Genomic DNA, 23,861 nt, shown 5'->3' on the forward strand with positions numbered 1-23,861 from the left:
AAGGGGTGATGGTTTTTCGTACATGATTACTAGACAATCTTGCAACTTTAATCAATCCAAACCCAACCACTGCTACAATGGCAGGAAAAAGCACAGTATGTCATGGACAACATGCTGCAAACAGATGCTTATAAATACTCTGACTTTAAGTGTTTAGTTGTTTTTTGTCATACGTCTGAGAGTATTCTACTTAACTAAACGTCCATTCATGGATCATAGTAAAAGCAAATAAGAGATATCATATGTAGGAAGTTGGCTCTGTATGTGCTATTTCAAAGTAAGGAATAGCATGCACAGAGTCCAAGGGTTCCCCTTAGAGGTAAAATAGTGGTAAAAATAGATAATACTAATGCTCTATTTTGTGGTAGTGTGGTCGAGCAGTAGGCTTATCCAAGGAGTAGTGTTAAGCATTTGTTGTACATACACATAGACAATAAATGAGGTACACACACTCAGAGACAAATCCAGCCAATAGGTTTTTATATAGAAAAATATCTTTTCTTAGTTTATTTTAAGAACCACAGGTTCAAATTCTACATGTAATATCTCATTCGAAAGGTATTGCAGGTAAGTACTTTAGGAACTTCAAATCATCAAAATTGCATGTATACTTTTCAAGTTATTGACAAATAGCTGTTTTAAAAGTGGACACTTAGTGCAATTTTCACAGTTCCTAGGGGAGGTAAGTATTTGTTAGGTTAACCAGGTAAGTAAGACACTTACAGGGCTTAGTTCTTGGTCCAAGGTAGCCCACCGTTGGGGGTTCAGAGCAACCCCAAAGTCACCACACCAGCAGCTCAGGGCCGGTCAGGTGCAGAGTTCAAAGTGGTGCCCAAAACACATAGGCTAGAATGGAGAGAAGGGGGTGCCCCGGTTCCGGTCTGCTTGCAGGTAAGTACCCGCGTCTTCGGAGGGCAGACCAGGGGGGTTTTGTAGGGCACCGGGGGGGACACAAGTCCACACAGAGATTTCACCCTCAGCAGCGCGGGGGCGGCCTGGTGCAGTGTAGAAACAAGCGTCGGGTTTTCAATGTTAGTCTATGAGAGATCTCGGGATCTCTTCAGCGCTGCAGGCAGGCAAGGGGGGGATTCCTCGGGGAAACCTCCACTTGGGCGAGGGAGAGGGACTCCTGGGGGTCACTCCTCCAGTGAAAGTCCGGTCCTTCAGGTCCTGGGGGCTGCGGGTGCAGGGTCTCTCCCAGGCGTCGGGACTTTAGGTTCAAAGAGTCGCGGTCAGGGGAAGCCTCGGGATTCCCTCTGCAGGCGGCGCTGTGGGGGCTCAGGGGGGACAGGTTTTGGTACTCACAGTATCAGAGTAGTCCTGGGGTCCCTCCTGAGGTGTTGGATCGCCACCAGCCGAGTCGGGGTCGCCGGGTGCAGTGTGGCAAGTCTCACGCTTCTTGCGGGGAGCTTGCAGGGTTCTTTAAAGCTGCTGGAAACAAAGTTGCAGCTTTTCTTGGAGCAGGTCCGCTGTCCTCGGGAGTTTCTTGTCTTTTCGAAGCAGGGGCAGTCCTCAGAGGATGTCGAGGTCGCTGGTCCCTTTGGAAGGCGTCGCTGGAGCAGGATCTTTGGAAGGCAGGAGACAGGCCGGTGAGTTTCTGGAGCCAAGGCAGTTGTCGTCTTCTGGTCTTCCGCTGCAGGGGTTTTCAGCTGGGCAGTCCTTCTTCTTGTAGTTGCAGGAATCTAATTTTCTAGGGTTCAGGGTAGCCCTTAAATACTACATTTAAGGGTGTGTTTAGGTCTGGGGGGTTAGTAGCCAATGGCTACTAGCCCTGAGGGTGGGTACACCCTCTTTGTGCCTCCTCCCAAGGGGAGGGGGTCACAATCCTAACCCTATTGGGGGAATCCTCCATCTGCAAGATGGAGGATTTCTAAAAGTCAGAGTCACCTCAGCTCAGGACACCTTAGGGGCTGTCCTGACTGGCCAGTGACTCCTCCTTGTTGCTTTCTTTGTTCCCTCCAGCCTTGCCGCCAAAAGTGGGGGCCGTGGCCGGAGGGGGCAGGCAACTCCACTAAGCTGGAGTGCCCTGCTGGGCTGTGACAAAGGGGTGAGCCTTTGAGGCTCACCGCCAGGTGTCACAGCTCCTGCCTGGGGGAGGTGTTAGCATCTCCACCCAGTGCAGGCTTTGTTACTGGCCTCAGAGTGACAAAGGCACTCTCCCCATGGGGCCAGCAACATGTCTCTGGTGTGGCAGGCTGCTGGAACTAGTCAGCCTACACAGACAGTCGGTTAAGTTTCAGGGGGCACCTCTAAGGTGCCCTCTGGGGTGTATTTTACAATAAAATGTACACTGGCATCAGTGTGCATTTATTGTGCTGAGAAGTTTGATACCAAACTTCCCTGTTTTCAGTGTAGCCATTATGGTGCTGTGGAGTTCGTGTTTGACAAACTCCCAGACCATATACTCTTATGGCTACCCTGCACTTACAATGTCTAAGGTTTTGTTTAGACACTGTAGGGGTACCATGCTCATGCACTGGTACCCTCACCTATGGTATAGTGCACCCTGTCTTAGGGCTGTAAGGCCTGCTAGAGGGGTGTCTTACCTATACTGCATAGGCAGTGAGAGGCTGGCATGGCACCCTGAGGGGAGTGCCATGTCGACTTACTCGTTTTGTCCTCACTAGCACACACAAGCTGGCAAGCAGTGTGTCTGTGCTGAGTGAGAGGTCTCCAGGGTGGCATAAGACATGCTGCAGCCCTTAGAGACCTTCCTTGGCATCAGGGCCCTTGGTACTAGAAGTACCAGTTACAAGGGACTTATCTGGCTGCCAGGGTCTGCCAATTGTGGATACAAAAGTACAGGTTAGGGAAAGAACACTGGTGCTGGGGTCTGGTTAGCAGGCCTCAGCACACTTTCAATTGTAAACATAGCATCAGCAAAGGCAAAAAGTCAGGGGGCAACCATGCCAAGGAGGCATTTCCTTACATCATATGAATGATGTTACATTCTCACTGGCATAAAAATCATACTGAAAAGCCAAACTGAACTGATTTAAATATGTCTGCATTCTAAAGCCTTCCCTTTAGATTGTACTATTTGATACATTTGTCAAGCATTTTCAGAAAGTTACAAAACCGTTTTACAGGTTCAGTTCATCAAAGAAGTGATTTAACACTATTTCAACAGAATTACCTTAAGTATTCACTTGTACTTTTCAAAAAATGAGCATACAAAAATTTGACAATTACCAGAAACAAGACATTGCATTAATTTAAAATATTCAGTTTACCTCACTTTCCAGGAAAAAAAATACCAACGTCTTAACGAGATTAGCATTTGGACTAAGTCTCCCTCTTCTTTTGAGTATTCCATCATCATCGGGCTCTCTACAACTAAAAAGCCTAGAAATGTAAAGAAGAAAAAAACCTTAATTAAGACTTTCAAATAATTCAAAACCGAAAAAGATAGGCTTCACTCGTTTGTAACCAAACATGTCACAACAGATTAATGACATTATAAATATTTATAAATTGGGCTTTGCATAAATGAACACTTCGGCACCAACATAAAAGAATGGTATCGTGTAGGGTTTCCAATATTAGGCAATACAGACACCAGTTAGGTTTACCAATTCATGGAGAGAAAATTATCTTCCACGTTCAGGAGTGATCCAGGAATGAGGACAATTGGATAAAGAAAAGCAAGTTTCTCACCAAGTGACAGATACTTTTAGCCCTAAAAGCGCATCTTTAAACTCTTGGTAAGAACACAGGTGCAACAGCCATTTTTTAAGGCTGTACAATAGCAGAAAAGGAATAGGTTACTTACTCTGTAAGCATCTGTTTGTGGCATGTAGTGCTGCAGATTCAAAGTCTCTGCACACTCCTGCCATCTAAGTGCTGGATCTTGAGTTGTGCAAGTTGTTTTTCTTTGAAGAAGTCTTTCGAGTTGCAAGGTTGAGTGACTAATCCCCTAAGTGATAATGTGCATGGGCATCAACTCCATTTATTGTAAAATGCATCCAGAGGGCATCTTAGAGATGCCCCCTGAATACTAATCCGGCTTCTAGTGTAGGCTGATTTGTTTCTGCCAGCATGCCACAACGAGACGAGTTGCTGGCCATATGGGGAGAGTGCCTTTGTCACTCTGTGGCCAGGATCAAAGCCTGTACTGGGTGGAGGTGCTTCTCACCTCCCCCTGCAGGAACTGTAACAGCCTCAAAGGCTCACCCCTTTTGTTACAGCGCCACAGGGCATCCCAGCTAGTGGAGATGCTCGCCCCCTCCAGCCACTGCCCCCACTTTTGGCAGCAAGTCTGGAGGAGATAATGAGGAAAACAAGGAGTAGTCACTCACCAGTCAGGACAGCCCCTAAGGTGCCCTGAGCTGAGGTGACCCCTGCCTTTAGAAATCCTCCATCTTAGGTTTAGAGGATTGCCCCAATAGAATTAGGGATGTGCCCCTCTCCCCTCAGGTAGGAGGCACAAAGAGGGTGTAGCCACCCTCCAGGACAGTAGCCATTAGTTACTGCCCTCCCAGACCTAAACACCCCCCTAAATTTAGTATTTAGGGGCACCCAGAACCCAGGAAATCTGATTCCTGCAACCTGAACTAAAAAGAATGACTGCTGACCTACAAGCCAGCAGACGCGACAGATGACGACAACTGCTTTGGCCCCAGCCCTACCGGCCTGTCTCCTGACTCGGAAACCTGCAACCAGCGATGCATCCAACAGGGGCCAGCGACCTCTGAAGCCTCAGAGGACTGTCCTGACTCCCAGGACCAAGAAACTCCTGTGATCAGCGGCTCTGCTCAACAACCTGCAACAAACTTGCAACGTTTCTACAACTTCAAAGACCTCACTCTTCCCACCGGAAGCGTGAGAATTCACACTCTGCACCCGATGCCCCCGGCTCGAGATCCAGAGAACCAACACCACAGGGAGGATTCCCCGGTGACTGCGACCCCGTGAGTGTCCGGAGCCCCTAGAGTGAACCCCGGGTCTCTCCATTGATACCAATACAAAATCCGACGCCTGCTTTGCACACCGCATCCGGCCACCCATATGCCGCTGAGGGTGTGTTTTGTGTGCCCGAGGACGCGGGTACTTACCTGCTGGCAGACTGGAACCGGAGCACCCCGTTCTCCACATATGTGTTTTGGGCACCTCTTTGACCTCTGCACATGACCGGCCCTGAGCTGCTGGTGTGGTAACTTTGGAGGTGCCTTGAACCCCCAACAGTGGGCTGTCTATGCCCAGGAACTGAGACTTGTAAGTATCTTACTTACCTCACAATCTAACCAATACTTACCTCCCCCCAGAAACTGTTGATTTTTGCACTGTCTACTTTTAAAATAACTTATTGCCATTTTAACAAAAACTGTATATGTTATTTCTCTAATTCAAAGTTCCTAACTTACCTGTGTGGAGTACCTTGCATTTTATGTATTTACTCCAAATCTTGAACTTGTGGTTCTAACAATAAATTAAGAAAAGTTATTTTTCTATATAAAAACTATTGGCCTGGAGTGAGTCTTTGAGTGTGTGTTCCTCATTTATTGCCTGGGTGTGTACAACAAATGCTTAACACTACCCTCTGATAAGCCTACTGCTCGACCACACTACCACAAAATAGAGCATAAGAATTATCTAATTTTGCCACTATCTTACCTCTAAGGGGAACCCTTGAACTCTGTGCACACTATCTCTTACTTTAAGATAGTATATACAGAACCAACTTCCTACAACGTGCAAGTAATGCGATGACCATGCTAAATGTATATTTAGTGAAAATAGTAAACATAAAAAAACTATAAGGCCACAGTTGTCCAGGGAGAAAGGTGGGCGCATGTGAATCTACATCACTACAAGCCACAAAGGGATGTTTAAAGGGTAAGTAACATTCTGTTCGATGGCATGTGTGGCTGTAGATACACATGTTCTATAGAGATTGTAAAGCAGACCCTCTTCAGAAGCTACAGCTAACCTGTGGGTGTTGCAGTGGTTTGAAACGGGGTATGAGCACTGCCTAACCTACAATGGGCTTGCTGGTGTGCTAAAACACCCACACGGTAATGTTTGGTGAAGGTGTGTAGTGTGGACCATGTAGCTGCCTAAAGGCAATGTTCGCTCCCTTGTTCCGAACAGTGTGCTCTGGGAGGAACAGGTAAAGGTCTTTTAGCCAGGGAATAGCAAGCTTCTAAGCATTTGACTAACCATGATTTGGATATAGGGTTGCCTTTGTGTGGTGGTGAAAAGCATAGGCAAATATCCTTGACAAACTCATCAATAGTGCACTGCCTTTGGATAATGGGTGTTGGAACCTGGAGGCTAAGTTTGGACATTTTGCATTTTCTGCTGCGCGGAAAAGTCTGTTTGAGGGATCCCCCACTTTTGGAAGTATGATAGGTGGTCTTGCGGGTGGAATTCTCATTTGTGTACCTGTTGCGGCATCCTGCTGAGCAGGTCTCCAAAGACGTTGTCTGTTCACAGAAAGTATTCCACTAACAGGTGAATGCTGTGATGTAGAGCCCAATTCCAGATGGTCTGAGACAGGTGTGACACTTGTTAAGATTATGTTCCCCTTTGTTTTTGTAGGCAGTACATGGCTGTCATATTGTATGTTCAGACCAGGGCAACCTTATGAGTCAGGAAAGGTAGGAATGCTGTCAATACTAGGTAAACAGCTTGAAGCTCTAGGTAGTTGATGTGGAGATATTGGTGCTTCACATCCCAGAGGCTATGCACTGCAATTCTTCTATCTCGTCCCAGTGAGCACTCGTACTGTGCCAAGGGAGCCTGGGAATTGGCAATACACCCGTGGTTAGGAGCCTGAGTTGCAACACTTTTCCCCCCGCAGTGTTCATCCTTTTGCTCTCCTTATCTGGAGGCGGTATGTCTCCAGTGGCTTGGGTGTTGGCTGTGAGAGTCGTGGTGGTAACTAGAGAGGTTGTAGCTGTCCTCTGATGAAGATAGGGTCAGATGGTGCAGGCTTATAATTTTTCTTCACTCAGTGGCATGACCCCCCCAAGCCATAATAAGGTCTTTAAAAATATCCTCAGTATGCCAAAGTATACCCTTTAACATGGGCATATATTGTGTGGCCCTGTATGTTGTTGACAGAGTATCAAAAAGGAAGTCATCCTTCAATGGCTCTCTGTGTAACTCCAGATTGTGAAAGGCTGATGCCCTAGCTATGACCTCTTGATAAAAGGTTGCATCCTCAGGGGAAAGGGTGAGAGGGGAAAACGTCACAATCAGTATCTGCATGGGGATCTGTGTGATGTGTGTCCCATGGACCGCCTGCTTGTGGCTCCCTGCATCCACCAGTGAAAATGAGGTGGTCCCTGAGGAGACATCTTTAAGGGGTCTTCAGGTGGAGACAGTGGTAGAGAAGAATGAGGTAATGCTGGAGTTGGAGGTGTGGTGAAACGTGGGACAAATGCAGGGCTGGCAGCCTTAATAGTTTTATTCTTAAGAGGAAGTGGCATCGCCAATATTTTCGCTAAAGTGAGCTTACTATTGAATGGTGGAGGAAAGGAAGCTTTTGGGAATATGCGTCCAGTCCCGACCGGTATGTGCATTTTCTTCTGCCTAGTGCCCCGTTTTTCCTGTAGCTTGTGCAGAATGGGTTCCACTAGTGAAGTTGAGGAAGAACTAGTCTTTGTAATTTTCAGCTCTGTGAATTTTAGGTCAGAAGATTTCAACTTCAAGGAGCGAGGCACTGTCGGCATCGAGGGGTGGACAATGACTGCCGAGCTGGTACTGAACTCTGGTTTTGGTCTGAAGCGTACGATGCCAAAGATTTTGGCTTAGCATTAGCTTCTCATGCCAGTTCGGGGACGTCCAAAGCAGTTTTCCAGTGCCAACCATGGCCAGACAAGCAGTGGTGGACCAGGGACCTCAGTTTCTATGACCATGGAAGACAAAAGCTTTTTTGATCGGCTTGAACTGGAGGGCAGGAATTTGGGCTGCAGTACTCACAGGTAGAGCTGATGGAAGTGCTTACATCACTAAATCAACCTTGAGGTCGGAGCTGGAGCTTTCGTCGACTGAGAAAGCCTCCTAGTTTGCAACTGATGATTGCTCCTGGGCGAGCACCTCAACAAAAATGTCAGGATTGTCACTGATGGCTCTGAGATATCTCGAGGCAATGAGCTCTTTATCTTTGATCCGATGGACATACATGTGTCACAATCAGATTTCTTGTGGCCTGCAGACCGGCACAATTGGGGGTTGGGGGTAAAGAGTTGAACCTGCAGACTTTTCTGACTAAGCACTGATGCAGAAAGCGCATACAGTAACAATACTGTTGAAGGGGATAGAAAAGAGAACCGAAGGTCGGACTGAAACTGAGTCAAAACATGGAGCAGAGGCACACACGTCTGAAACCAAACAGTGTAGCTAAAACAAGAGTTGATGCTCATGCGCATTATTAGTGAGAGTAGGAGTCACTCAACCTTGTGACTCAAAGATTAATTTGACGAAAAACAACTTGCATAACTCTGGACCCAACATTAGATGGCAGGAGTGTGCAGACCACGTGTATCTACAGCCAAACATGCCACCGAACACGAGGATTCAAATCAATAATACTATAGATCTACATCCTGCTCAATCTATTTCTGTTCTACTGCAAGTAAAGTTCCAACTATGTAAGGTTTTGCTCAGCACTGATTACAATGAGATGTGGCCTAACAGCCAGAGCTGCAGGCTATGGAACTAGGGAACCAGTATTACGTCATGGCTTCAGATCAATATTAACATTATGGAAAAGAGTTGTCAAGTGAACTTTGATCCTCTTAATGGCTTACTAAATTTACCCTCAACGCAAAGCATTTCAAAGTTTCAGATGCATACCAAAGAGCAATGAAACTGCATACTTAAGGTTTCTGGTTTTCAGTTGAAACTGATTATAAACAATACATCATCACCGAAGGATCATTTAACTTTTCAGTAGGAATGGGAAAACCCATTTTCACTGCTTTGGCAACTCTGGGTGCAGCCCCTAATTCTATGCACATTTCTTTGATGGTTCTTTCCAATATGACCCACTCTCCTCATAGTTAGTCACATAATAATGCAGTTGTGACCATCTGCAAGGTTCCTGGGACCACCAGGAACTACTTTCACTCTTGTTTTTGGAGCACAGTTCACCTCATTTAGCTTCAGTTAGTTCTTCATTGCATGTCTAGTGTAGTAATGAGCAATTACACTGGACCCAACACACCTGCTCTTAGTTTTACACTGTGAAAGTCAAATATGCATATATAGGCAACATTCGCTCATACAGAAGGATCAGTGGCCATATCATGAACATCTTCATTACCCACACACAGGCCTAGTAAGTTTATCTTCACAGATTTTAATAAACCTATGCTGATTACAGTGGATATACCTTAACTCAGTAACTTCACAACTTAAGAGGCAACACATTCTGTTTTTCTAGTGTGCTGTTTAGTGCAATTGTAGCCCAAAAAGTGCCATGGTATCCACAGCTTGTACTTTCACTCAGACATGAACTTTACCTTCACAGTTCCCTTTTCATACAGAAGCACTGTTTGTAGTCAGCAAATGCTACCACTAAATTATGTACATTTCTTTGTAAGTTTTTCCCCCATGACGAAGCCCCAATTTCCACATTAATAACACATTTATTGGCATTGTCTTTGTGTCTCAATAAAAGTAAAGTGTGTGAGAGTACTACACAGTAAATTTAAGAAGCAGAAAATCTTTATTCATCTAATCCTTGTCATTTGTCCTAAACACTGTGCAACTGACAAATGTGTTGAATGCCAACTACTGACTTTGTATCTGCTCAATTCAATCTTAATGAGGTGCAAGCACTTCTCAATCCATGCACATGGTGGCACTCCACAATCCATGTAAAAGGTGGACATGGAATGGGGTTTCCCTGCTGGTAAGATGAGACGAAGTGATGAGAAATGAGGCATGAACAGCAGTAAGAGAAATTTACAACAAAAAGAAAGTTCAAGGAGGGGAGTTAGAAGCAGCAAAGAGGTCAAAAGGAAATGGCAATAGCAAGCAGGGGGGAGGAGAAACTAAAAAAGGAACGTTGTAAAAAGCTGGCTCTGTGTTTATACTATCTCAAAGTATGAGATAGTGTGCACAGAGTCCAAGGGTTCCCCTTAGAGGTAAGATAGCGGCAAATTTAGATAATTCTAATGCTCTATTTTGTGGTAGTGTGGTTGACGAGTAGGCTTATCAGAGGGTAGTGTTAAACATTTGTTGTACACACACAGGCAATAAATGAAGAACACACTCTCAAAGACTTAACTCCAGGCCAATAGTTTTTATATAGAAAAATATATTTTCTTAATTTATTTTTAGAACCACAAGTTCAAGATTTGAAGTAAATACATAAAATGCAAGGTACTCCACACAGGTAAGTTAGGAACTTTGAATTAGAGCAATAACGTATACAGTTTTAGTTAAAATGGCAATAAGCTATTTTAAAAGTGGAAAGTGCAAAAATCAACAGTTCCTGGGGGAGGTAAGTAATGGTTAACTTGTCAGGTAAATAAGACACTTACAAGTCTCAGTTCCTGGGCATAGGCATCCCACAGTTGGGGGTTCAAGGCAACCCCAAAGTTAACACACCAGCAGCTCAGGGCCGGTCAGGTGCAGAGGTCAAAGAGGTGCCCAAAACACATAGGCACCTATGGAGAACAGGGATGCTCCGGTTCCAGTCTGCTAGCAGCTAAGTACCCGCGTATTCAGTGCAGTACTGGGTCCAGGTGTCTGGTTCCTTGTTACAGGCAGTCGCGGTCAAGGGGAGCCTCTGGATTCTCTCTGCATGCTTCGCTGTGGGAGTCCAGGGTGGTTGTCTTGGGTTTCTCACGAGGTCGCAGTCGCCTGGAGTCCTTCCTGTAGTGTTGGTTCTCTGGAGCTCGAGCCAGGGGCGTCGGGTGTAGAGTGAAGTCCACGCTTCCGGAGGGAAGAGTGAGGTCTTTAAAAGTTGTAAGAAAGTTGCAAAGTTGTTACTGTTGTTGAGCAGAGCCGCTGCTCAAAGGAGTTTCTTGGTCCTTTGGTTCAGAGCAGTCCTCTAAGGCTTCAGAGGTAGCTGATCCCTGTCGGATGGGTCGCTGCTGCAGTCTTCTTCGAGTCAGGAGACAAGCCAGTAGGGCTGGGGCCAAAGCAGTTAGTGGTCATCTTCGTCGTCTCTGCAGGGCTTACAGGTCCGCAGTCCTTGTTTCAGGTTGCAGAAATCTGATTTCCTAAATTTAGGGGTGTGTTTAGGTCTGGGAGGACAGTAGCCATTGGCTACTGCCCTTGATGGTGGCTACACACTCTTTGTGCCTCCTCCCTGTGGGGAGGGAGGCACATCCCTAATGCCATTGGGGGAATCCTCCAAACTCAAGATGGAGGATTTCTCAAGGCAAGGGTCACCTCAGCTCAAGACAACTTAGGGACTGTCCTGACTGGTGGGCGGAGACTCCTTGTTTTTCTCATTATCTCCTCCAGCCTTGCTGCCAAAAGTGGGGGCAGTGGCCGGTGGGGCGGGCATCTCCACTAGCTGGGATGCCCTGGGGCACTGTAACAAAAGGGGTGAGCCTTTGAGGCTCACCGCCAGGTGTTACAGTTCCTGCAGGGGGAGGTGAGAAGCACCTCCACCCAGTACAGGCTTTGTTCATGGCCACAGAGTGACAAAGGCACTCTTCCCCATGTGGCCAGCAACATGTCTGGTGTGTGGCAGGCTGGCAGTAACTGGTCAGCCTACACTAGAGGTCGGGTAGGTATTTAGGGGGCATCTCTAAGATGCCCTCTGGGTGTATGGTACAATAAATTGCACACTGGCATCAGTGTGTATTTATTGTGCTGAGAAGTTTGATACCAAACTTCCCAGTTTTCAGTGTAGCCATTATGGAACTGTGGAGTTCGTGTTTGACAAACTCCCAGACCATATACTCTTACGGCTACCCTGCACTTACAATGTCTAAGGTTTTGGTTAGACACTGTAGGGGCGTAGTGCTCATGCACATTTGCCCTCACCTGTGGTATAGTGCACCCTGCCTTAGGGCTGTAAGACCTGCTAGAGGGGTGACTTAACAATGCCACAGGCAGTGTGAGGTTGGCATGGCACTCTGAGGGGAGTGCCATGTCGATTTAGTCATTTTCTCCCCACCAGCACACAAACTGTAAGGCAGTGTGCATGTGCTGAGTGAGGGGTCCCTAGGGTGGCATAAGACATGCTGCAGCCTTTAGAGACCTTCCCTGGCATCAGGGCCCTTGGTACCAGTTACAAGGGACTTACCAGAGTGCCAGGGTTGGTCCAATTGGGGAGACAAAGCAACAATTTAGGGAGAGAACACTGGTGCTGGGGCCTGGTTAGCAGGGTCCCAGCACACTTTCAAATCATAACTTAGCATCAGCAAAGGCAAAAAGTTAGGGGGTAACCATGCCAAGGAGGCATTGCCTTACACAGTGGCTTTGGGGTTGCCTTGAACCCCCAACGGTGGGCTGCCTATGCCCAGAAGACTGACTGTGCAAGTGCTTTACTTACCTGAGAAACTAACCAAACTTACCTCCACAGGAGGTTTTGATTTTTGCACTGTGCCCACTTTTAAAATAGCTTATTGCCATTTTAACCAAAACTGTGTGTACTACTGTTTTAAATCAAAGTTCTATACTTACCTGTGTGAAGTACCTTGCATTTTATGTACTTACCTCAAATTTGAATCTTGTGGTTCTTAAAATAAACTAAGAAAATATATTTTTCTATATAAAAACCTATTGGCCTGGAATCAGTCTTTTAGTGTGTGTTCCTCATTTATTGCCTGTGTGTGTACAACAAATGCTTAACACTACCCTCTGATAAGCCTACTGCTCGACCACACTACCACAAAATAGAGCATTAGTATTATTTCATTTTGCCACTGTCATCCTCTAAGGGGAACCCTTGGACTCTGTGCACACTATCTCACAATTTGAGATAGTTTATACAGGGCCAACTTCCTATACCAAGTCTATCCCCACTGCTGAACGAGACCTTCCGCCACTCCGGATGAATACGCCATTCGTGATTAGCTATGCATCGACGGCTGAGTTTGTCTGTTCTGGAGATAAGAGAGCCTGTCTGATGTTAAACAACCAGGGTAATGTCCTGATGTTCTAGACATGTCCAGAGGCATAGTGCCTCCTGACAAATGTCCGTGAACACTTGCACTACTTTCCCTTTGAGAGAGGGAAGAAATGCTTTTAAAGCAAGTCTGTTCGCCCGGAGCTCCAGAAGATTGATAGGGAGCCTCTGATCTCTGCTTCTCCCATGTGGCCGCCCAATCGTAGAAGTGACGCATCTGTCACTATGGATTGATCTGGCTGGGGAAGGGAGAGAGATCTGCCATTAACCCAATATGGATTCGAAAGCCACCACTGCAGGTCTTTCGCACTCCCCTCTGAGATCTGGACCATGTCGGATAGATTTCCTTGATGCTGCGCCCACTGGAACTTAAAGTCCCACTGTAGATCCCACATATGCCATATGGCATGTGTCACTAACAGAACCCAGGAGGCTATGAGGGCCTAGCAACCTCAGAGTCAGTCGCATCGAAATCCAAGAGAAAGGCTGAAAGATCAGTCATAGTCTGAATATCTTGGACTCGCTTTTCGGGACGATAAGCCCGAAACTGTCCATAACAGCTCCGATGAATGGGAAAGTCTGAGAGGGAGTCAGGTGTGACTTCGGCATGTTTATAGTGAACCCCCGCATGTTCAGGAGGTTCGCAGTAGTCTGAAGATGGGAGACAAATTTCTGGGGCAAGTCCGCCTTCAATAGCCAGTCGTCAAGGTAGGGGTATACTGAAACCCCTAACCTGCGCGGATGAGCTGCAACCACCGGCATCACTTTCGTGAACACCCGAGGGGCGCTGGTAAGGCCAAAGGGGAGCACAGTAAACTGAAAGTGCTTTTGACCTACCACAAATCGTAGGTAACGTCTGTGGGCAGGCAGGATGGGAATGTGGAAATAAGGGTCCAGCAAGTCCAACGCTACCATCCAGTCTCCTGGGTCCAAAGCAGACAGGACCTGAGCCAGGGTGAGCATTTTGAATTTCTCCTTCTTGAGGAAGTAAATGAGGTCCCGAATATCTAGGAAAGGACATAAGCCCTTGTCCTTTTTGAGCACGAAAAAGTAGCGCGAATAACAACCACAACCTTCTTCTGGCACAGGGACCTTCTCTATGGCTCCTTTGGCCAAGAAAGCTGCAAGTTCCTGGTAGAGGTGTGCCAAATGATCCTCCAGAAGATGGCTGACTGATGGAGGTATGGCTGGTGGGGCAGATTTGAAGGGGAGGGAATAGCCCCTTTGAACGATCTGCAAAAACCCACCTGTCCGTAGTGAGGGATTACCAGTGGGGCAGGTGATGGTGAATGCTGCTGCCAACTGTATCGGAGTGAGGGGACAGACTAGGAGGGTTTGGAGGGGGCAGGGGTTCTCTGTCCCGTGCGGCATTCCGCATCACCGGCCACACAACAGCTAAACAGCATGGGTGGCACAGTGGCTGGGATGGGGACGCGACAGAGCCCCCTTCACTGGCTACGAAAGGGGCGAAAGCCGGACTGCTGGGGGGGGGGGGATAGGGGAAAGGCCAAGGGACCGAGCCGCAGCCTGGGAGTCCCTGAACCTCTCCAAAGCCGACTCCGCCTTGTTTCCAAAGAGACGGGAGCCATCAAAGGGCATGTCCATAAGGGTCTATTGGACACCCAAAAACAGATGTGTGCAACCAAGCGTGGCGCCTCAAGGTCACCATCATCGTGTTCAGCTCGCATCTGTTTGTGAACTTTGCCGGTGTTCACAGACCACAGCGCAAGACTGGAGGAAGAAAACATTTTCTTCCCAAATTGTTCCAGCCTTTATGATTCCCTATCCGGGTGTGCGGAAGGGAACGCACCCGAGGAAGCCTGGATGACAAGGCTCTCAGGTTTGGGGTGTTGGGACAGAAATTTATGGTCGTTCAGGGTAGGGTGCTGAACCCTAACACTGACCGATCTAACCTCTTTGGGCCTGAAGACACCATATCTGGGTCGGCCTGCCCAAAATTGAGAAGCATGGACTCTCAATTGGGCAGGGGTCACGCTGGCTCCCGGAAACTCAGGAAAGCACGGAGCGGACCCAAAAGCAGGTGCCGACGACAGACACCAGGAGCGTCAACACACCTCCCGCATCGCATAATCTGAGCGACGGGGTGAAGACAAAGGGTGATGGGACCACTTCGACGTCTTCTTACCTTGGTCTGAAGACTTTGAGTAAAAAGAATGGCGGTGGCTTTGCGAGCGATCTCAAGACCATCCCCTCGAGCAGGACCGGGGCCTATGCAGTGTCGAGCACCACGTTGCCATGAGCTTGAGGGACTGCTCCTTTAAGGCCTTTGGGTGCATGGACTGGCACTCTGAGCACAACTTAGGGTCATGGACGCACTCCAGGCACCACAAACAGACCCAATGCGGATCCGCCACCGACATCATGCAGTGACAGTCCTCACATGGCTTGAAACCGGTCTTCTGGGAAATACTCGACATACCAAAAACTCACCAAAAAAAATTGACAAAAGGGTCGAAATCGGTCAAAAAGAGATAAGGGTAGCTCTCTTCGGATCAGCACGTGGCGTGGAAAGAAAAGAGCTGACGTCACTGAGCTGAGGCAGCATCTATGTACTACTCTTGTTATCAGCATGGCGACTACGACGCCAACGACACCCGTGGAGTCATCTGACACCACCTACCGACACACAAAGGTACTGCCCAAAGAAAAAATCTCCAGATCCAGTCTGACACCGGGGGAAAATTCTAAGGTAAGGAATCTGCAACTAGAAGTGTCTATCAGACAAACCGAATAGAAACACCTGATATTCTTTCTCTTTTGCAAGTCTTATGTGAAGCAGTGGTGTTAAGCAGTTGAGGAGCAACATGGGAGGCATTTTTGCTCCTTCTTTTATTATTGTTTCCCCTATATGAACCCCTGTAGAAGACTATGGGAGGTTTGTTGTCCTTGATCTTTGTGGTAGGAGGACGAGGTGTCTGGATGTGGTCTTAAAGCCTGTTTGTATAATGGCCAGCAAAAAAAAAACATATGCAGTTGGGTTTTGTAAGGGACCCACTGGTTTGGGTTTTGTAAGGTACCCACTGGTTGACCACTTCGGAATCTTTTTTCATCTTTTCAAGTGCTTGGTCGACCAGTGGGCGGTGTTCTTTGTCAAAAAGAACATTTGATATTGTCTGTCGTACCTGAGGCTTAAAAATGGATATGCGTAGCCACACATGCCGGCACAAAAGGATGCCTGTATTAATTCCTCTGGCAGCTAGAGATAAGTAGTTATTGAGGGACAATCTCCTGGCCTCCCCTCTCCTGTCTCCCTCTGCAAGGTTTTGGAGAAGTTCCTCCATCTCGCCCAAGTGGGAATGGTCGTATCTGACTAAGTCCTTCGTTGTTTCCTATACATCAGTGATTGACGGCTGGGACTCCAACATGAGGCATCAATAAGCTTGCTCTCCTTATTAGGAGACGGCGCATCACTGGCAGCTTGAGAGTTTGCTCTCTTTCTAGCGCTGGAGAGCACCAGCAAATCAGGGGGAATTCGGCCTCTGATGGAAATGGGGCCTGAGCAAGCAGCCGCCTTTTTTTTTCTCCATGCATGGTGTAATGATGCGTGCCATGGCTGGATCTTTAAAACTGAGTGCCTCAGCATTCCCTTCAGCATGGGGAGGTACTGTCTCAGACTGGGTTCCTTATCTAAGTGTACCTGATGATATGTGGACACCCTATCGATAAGCTAAGAGGAGGTGGCATCATAGCGGGAGATGGTCTGTCTGGGTAAACCTCTAGGTCTGTCACTGTGCGGATCAACATCACAAGTTGACAAAGGGTCTGTGTATTGGGACAAAGGGAGTGTGTCATCCCCAGTTCCCTTATTCATCAAACTAGGGAAGACCCCTGAGGGGTAATGTCCAGTGGGTTACCTTGTGAATGAGAAGGTGAGGGTGGTGCGGAGGTGAAGGTGGTGCAGAAGAAGGTGGTGGAGGAGAGGTAAATAGAGGAGGATGTGCGGAAACAGTCTTTAGCTATCCTCTTAAGTTTGACAGGAAGCAGAGGTTTATCAATAGCAACAGCAAACCAAAGCTGTCTTTTTGATGAGTTATTGACAGCAGAGGGAGAAGGTATGCCCAGCCCATGCAAAGGGTTCTGCAGGCCTGCCATTGCAGCCTGCATGAAACAGGTGCATGAATCCATTTCTTCGACAGGTCACTATGTCATCCCTATGGTAGGCCCTCTCTCAGCCCAGAGAGCAGTGTGCAGGTACCTGTGTGTGAGGGCATCCCTGCACTAGCAGAGGTGCCCCCACAAACTCCAGATACATTTGACTGGAATTTGTGAATGCGGGGATTATATTTTTAACGCGTGTACTGGACATAGGTCACTACCTACGTCCAGGTACATATTGATAACTCCGAACCTGGGAATTTTTGGTTTAAAACATGGTGGAATCATACCCCGACACTGTTGCAAGTATTGGAAGTATGATTCCATGCACTCTGGGGGCTCCTTAGAGGACCCCCAGCATTGCTACAACCAGTCTTACAGGGTTTTCTGGGCAGCCCAGCTGCTGCCACCCCTCAGACAGGTTTCTGCCCTCCTGCTGCTTGATCTCATCAAGTCCAGGAAGGTAGAACAATGGATTTCCTTTAGGAGAGGGAGGTAACGCCCTCTCTCTTTGGAAATAGGTGTGACTGGCTTGGGAGGGGTAGCCTCCCCAAGCCACTGGTTTGCTAATGTGCCCTCCATGGATAAACCAGCCCACACAGGTTCGGGGACCTCCAGTCCCTGCTCCAGCATGAAAACTGACAATGGAAAGGAGAGTGACCACTCCCCTACCCATCACCACCTCAGGGGTGGTGCTCAAGCTCCTCCTGAGGGTCCCTGAGTTCTGCTATCTTGTTTCCAAGATTAGCAGGGAACACTGGGACCATTTGAGTGGCCGGTCCAGGCAGGTGACATCAGAGCCCCCTCCTCAATAGGTGCTTACCTGGTTAGGAGACCAATCTCCCTTTTCAGGGCTATTTAGGGTCTCTCTTTTGGGTGGGTCCTTAGATTCGGCGTGCAAGACTCCAACAGGATTCATAGGCAACCTCCACTCGACTTATGGCCATTGGAACTGCAACTGGACCCTCCAGGAACCAACAACGCTTCAATCCACAAAGAAGACTCTTCTGCAACTTCACTTCCACGACTCCTGCCAACTTTGCAACATTTCCTGGCCGTGCATCCTCAGAAGACAGCAACTCTTCAGCCTGCACAAGAAGGAATCTCCATAGGAGTGAAGGAGTCACTCCCCTGCAACCGCAGGTACATACAACAAACGACGAATGGCTGCGTGGATCTTCCCTCATCTTGAGCTGCGTGGATCCTGCATCACGGGTGGCGGTCCAGAGTAGTCCTCTTGGTCCTCTCTGCCAGCTGTCCAGCTTTGGTGGAGGGAAGACCAATGCAGGACAGTACCCATGTGCACCACATCTTCATCTTTTGCAGTTGCCAAGGCTTGTTGGCATCTCCTCCAAGGGATATTCAGGCGATCTGCAGCTCCACTCCCCAGCACTCCTTTCTGCAAAGCCCAGCTTCCTGCATGGTTCTCCGGCAGCCTAGGATTCTCTTATAGTGCTGCGTGGGCTCCTTCTGCGACTCCTGTGGGTGCTGCCTCTGCCCCTGTGGACTCTGCGATGCTGAGGGACCCATGTGACTCCCCCTCCTGGCTTGAGTCCTCCTGGGCCTTGCTGGTCCCCAGCACCACCACTTTTCCACTAACTTAGAGTTTGCCTTTGTCAAGGCTTGTTGGTAGAATTCCTGCACCGACACCCGTCTGTAATCTTCACTCCAGCATGGGACATCCTCTGCATCCATCAGGAACTTCTTCTCTGGCTCCAGGGCTGCAGTGCTGACCTGATCTTCACCGTCTACCAACTCCTGCAAGTGCAGCTGGGTGGGTAGTAGCTCCTACTCCTCCTGGACACCACTGACACTCTTGGACTTGGTCCCCTCTCCACAGGTCTTTCTTTAGGAATCCACCGCTGTTTTTTTCTTGCAGCCTTTTCTGGATGTCTGTTATTTTCCACCTTTTGGGTGGTTTGGGGAGGGGAGTGATGTTACCTCTTGTTTTTCTAGTACCCCCAGCTCCCCTCTACACATTCCACCTGTGTTCGCATTCCATTTTTGTAGTATATGGTTTGTGCTCCCCCTAGGGTCACTACTGGTTATTGATATTTGCACTGTTTTCTAATCTTTTCTATGCCTATTTCTGGTTACTAGTGTATATTTTTAGTGTATTACTTACCTCCTATTGGAGGATTGCCCTTCTATTATTTTGTGGTACTGTGTTCCAATAATAAACTAACTATTTTTGTACAACTGAGTTTTCTTTCGTGTGTAAGTGCTGTGTGACCACAGTGGTATTTGCATGAGCTTTGCATGTCTCCCAGATAAGCCTAGGTTGCTCATGCAAAGTTAACTCTAGAGAGCTTGGCTTCTAGACACTGCCTAAACTTCACTAAGAGGGGATACCCGGTCCTGGTATAAGGTGTAAGGACATTGGGTACCCACCACACACCAGGCCAGCTTCCTACACTGCTGCTAGATTACCGGAAATAGTTTGAGTAGAATGAGGAAAATGCCACTGTTGGCATGGTTGCCCCCCACTTGTTGCCTAGTGTGGATACAAACTTTGACTGAAAGTGTGCTGGGATCCTGCTAACCTGTCTCCAGCACCAGTGTTCTTTCCCCAAAGCTGTACCTTTGTTTCCACATTTGGCACAAACCTGGCACACAGTTACGTCCCTCATAAAAGGTACCCCTGGTACCAAGGGCCCTGTGGCCAAGGAAGGTCCCCAAGGGCTGAAGCATGTATTATGCCACCCTGGGGGCCCCCTCACTCAGCCCATGCACACAGCCTTGCAGCTTGTGTGAGCTAGTTGAGAGAAAAAGGCAAAGTCGACATGGCACCCCTCTCAGGGTGACATGCCACCAAAATCACTGCCTGTGACATAGGTAAGTCTCTTACAGCCCTAAGGCAAGGTGCACTATACCCCCAACAGTGTCTAAGTCCATTCTTAGACACTGTAAGTGCAAGGTAGCCCTATTGAGTGGCTACACTGAATACTGGGAAGTTTGGTACCAAACTTATCAGCACAATCAACCCACACTGATGCCAGTGTGGGATTTATTGAAAGATGCATGCAGAGGGCATATTAGAGATGCACCCTCAATGTTAGCCAACCTGGTAGTGTAGGACAGGCCGGTCTGTGCCAGCCTGCCACTTCCAGATGAGTTTCTGACCACCTGGGGTGAGTGCCTTTGTGCACTCTGTAGTAAGAGACAAAGCCTGCCCTGGGTGGTGGTGTTTCACACCTCCCCCTGCAGGAACTATAACACCTGGTAGTGAGCCTGAAAGGTTCAAGCCTCGAGTTACAGTGCCCCAGGGCACTCCGGCTAGTGGAGATGAGCACCCCTCCCACCCCCAAGACAAGCCCTCACTTTTGGTGCCAGAGGGATGATTAGGAAAAAAAAAAAATGAAAAAAAAAAAAAGAGTCACCACCACAGCGAGGAACACCCCTAAGGTGTCCAGAGCTGAAGTAATCCCCCCCCTACCCCCCCCCTATCCCCCCCACCCCCCCCCCCCCCGGGGACCAATAGGGTTAGTTATGTGCCCCATCCCCAATGGAAGTGGGCACAGGAATGGTGTAGCCACCCTCAGGGATATTAGCCATTGGCTACTGCCCTATGACCACTAAAAATGCTCCTAAATCTTGTATTTAAGGGCTCCCTGAACCAAGCTAGTTAGATTCCTGACAACCTCATGAAAAGGACTGCTGAGCTGAAAACCCTGCAGAGAAAAAAATAGGAGACAACAACCAATTTGGCCCCAGCGTACCTGCCTGTCTCCTACTTCAAAGACCCTGCACAATAAGTGAGGAGTTCTACAGGACCAGCGACCCCTTAAAAGACTCCAGGATAATGTCTGTATCACCGAGGACCAAGAAACTCCTATGGACAGTGGACCTGTCCAACAATAAGGAAACTACATCCAAGGGACTCCACCTCACTCCAGAAGCTTGAGTCCAAAACCACTTTGCATCCGACACCCACGGCCTGTTTCCATGTGGTCCAACTATTCAGAGAGGATCCCCAAGCGATTCCGAACAAGTGTCCACCCTAGGCTGACCCCTCCACCCCTCCACGACATCTGCAGAGGGAATCCCAAAGACCCTCCTGACCATGACTGCCCAAAACGAAGATAGCCTCTGGGGAAGCATTTCACCCACAGCTCCCAGACTAGAGAGAAACCGACCACCAGTGCAGCAGTGACCATCAGGCGGCCCTCCTCCCGATCCAGTCAGTGGCTTGCCCGAGGGAACGCCCCTGTGTCTGGCCTGCAGCGCCGGAGTGACCCCCGGGGTCCCACCCACAGAGTTCCATTGGGAACCATACGCCCTGTTTGCACTCTGCCTCCCCCGTGCTGTTGAGGGAGCATGTTTGGTGCACCTGTACTTACCTGCAAGCAGATGAGAACCGGAGTACCCCCTGTCTCCGTTGAGGCCCACATTATTTTGGCTCCTGTTTGATGTCTGCACCTAACCAGCCACGTGTTGCTGTGCTGAGTGTTTGCTGATATCTTGCACCCCCCAACGGTGGGCCACCTATGCCCCGGAGACTGAATCTGTAAGTTGGTTACTTACCTCCAAAACTGTACTGTACTTTCTTTCCCCATGACCTGTTGAAAATAGCACTGTATCCACTTTTGAAAAAGCTTTTTGCCATTTTATGAAAAACTGTTGATTCCATTCAAAGTCCTGATTATACCTGTAAGGAAATGCCTCCTTGGCATGGTTACCCCCTAACTTTGTGCTGGGACCCTGCTAACCAGGCCCCAGCACCAGTCTTCTTTCCCTAACCTGTACTTTTGTCTCCACAATTGGCACAACCCTGGCACTCAGGTAAGTCCCTTGTAACTGGTAGCCCTGGTACCAAGGACCCTGATGCCAGGGAAGGTCTCTAAGGGCTGCAGCATGTCTTATGTCACCCTAGGGATCCCTCACTCAGTGCATGCACACTGCCTCACAGCTTGTGTGTGCTGGTGGGGAGAAAATTACTAAGTCGACATAGCACTCCCCTCAGAGTGCCATGCCAACCTCACACTGCCTGTGGCATAGGTAAGTCACCCCTCTAGCAGGCCTTACAGCCCTAAGGAAGGGTGCACTATGCCATAGGTGAGGGCATAGGTGCATGAGCACTATGCCCCTACAGTGTCTAAGCAAAACCTTAGACATTGTAAGTGCAGGGTAGCCATAAGAGTATATGGTCTGGGAGTTTGTCAAACACGAACTACACAGTTCCATAATGGCTACACTGAAAACTGGGAAGTTTGGTATTAAACTTCTCAGCACAATAAATGCACACTTACGCCAGTGTGCAAGTTATTGTAAAATACACCCAGAGGGCATCTTAGAGATGCCCCCTGAAAACATACCCGACTTCTAGTGTAGGCTGACCAGTCCCAGCCAGCCTGCCACACACCAGACATGTTGCTGGCCACATGGGGAGGGTGCCTTGGTCACTCTGTGGCCAGGAACAAAGCCTGTACTGGGTGAAGGTGCTTCTCACCTCCCCCTTCAGGAACTGTAACACCTGGCAGTGAGCCTCAAAGGCTCACCCCTTTTGTTACAGCACCCCAGGGCATCCCAGCTAGTGGGGATGCCTGCCTCTCCGGCCACTGCTCCCACTTTTGGCAGCAAGGCTGGAGGAGATAATGAGGAAAAACAAGGAGGAGTCCCTAGGGTGTCCTGAGCTGAGGTGACCCCTGCCATGAGAAATCCCCCATCTTGAGTTTGGAGGATTCCCCCAATAGGATTAGGGATGTGCCCTCCCTCCCCACAGGGACGAGGCACAAAGAGGGTGTAGCCACCTTCAAGGACAGTAGCCATTGGCTACTGCCCTCCCAGACCTAAACACACCCCTAAATTCAGTATTTAGGGGCACCCCAGATCACAGGAAATCAGTGTAAGGAAATGCCTCCTTGGCATGGTTACCCCCTGACTTTTTGCCTTTGCTGATGCTATGTTTTGAATTGAAAGTGTGCTGAGGCCTGCTAACCAGGCCCCAGCACCAGTGTTCTTTCCCTAACCTGTACTTTTGTATCCACAATTGGCACACCCTGGCATTCAGATAAGTCCCTTGTAAATGGTACCCCTGGTACCAAGGGCCCTGATGCCAAGGAAGGTCTCTAAGGGCTGCAGCATGCCTTATGCCACCCTGGAGACCCCTCACTCAGCACAGACACACAGCTTGCCAACTTGTGTGTGCTGGTGAGAACAAAATGAGTAAATCGACATGGCACTCCCCTCAGGGTGCCATGCCAGCCTCTCACTGCCTATGCAAGTATAGATAAGTCACCCCTCTAGCAGGCCTTACAGCCCTAAGGCAGGGTGCACTATACCATAGGTGAGGGCACCAGTGCATGAGCACTGTGCCCCTACAGTATCTAAGCCAAACCTTAGACATTGTAAGTGCAGGGTAGCCATAAGAGTATATGGTCTGGGAGTCTGTTTTACACGAACTCCATAGCACCATAATGGCTACACTGAAAACTGAGAAGTTTGGTATCAAACTTCTCAGCACAATAAAAGCACCCTGATGCCAGTGTGCATTTTATTGTAAAATACACCCCAGAGGGCACCTTAGAGGTGCCCCCTGAAACCTTAACCGACTATCTGTGTAGGCTGACTGGTTCCAGCAGCCTGCCACAACCGAGACATGTTGCTGGCCCCATGGGGAGAGTGCCTTTGTCACTCTGAGGCCAGTAACAAAGCCTGCACTGGGTGGAGATGCTAACACCTCCCCCAGGCAGGAGCTGTAACA

The 23,861-nt window shown here is 48.5% G+C and overlaps 1 protein-coding gene across 4 annotated transcripts in view; it reads right to left on the reverse strand.

Annotated features, from left to right (window-relative positions):
- The window catches only part of STAG2 (STAG2 cohesin complex component), a 987,179-nt gene that overhangs the window by 466,875 nt on the left and 496,443 nt on the right, over positions 1-23,861 (reverse strand). For all 4 annotated transcript variants that reach the window (XM_069211859.1, XM_069211886.1, XM_069211877.1 and 1 more), the window contains exon 15: positions 3,234-3,345. In XM_069211859.1, coding sequence (XP_069067960.1) covers positions 3,234-3,345 — 112 coding nt within the window. The remainder of the gene's footprint in view (positions 1-3,233; positions 3,346-23,861) is intronic.

The sequence above is a fragment of the Pleurodeles waltl genome, chromosome 2_1, assembly GCF_031143425.1.
Source record: "Pleurodeles waltl isolate 20211129_DDA chromosome 2_1, aPleWal1.hap1.20221129, whole genome shotgun sequence".
NCBI classification, from domain to species: Eukaryota; Metazoa; Chordata; class Amphibia; order Caudata; family Salamandridae; genus Pleurodeles; species Pleurodeles waltl.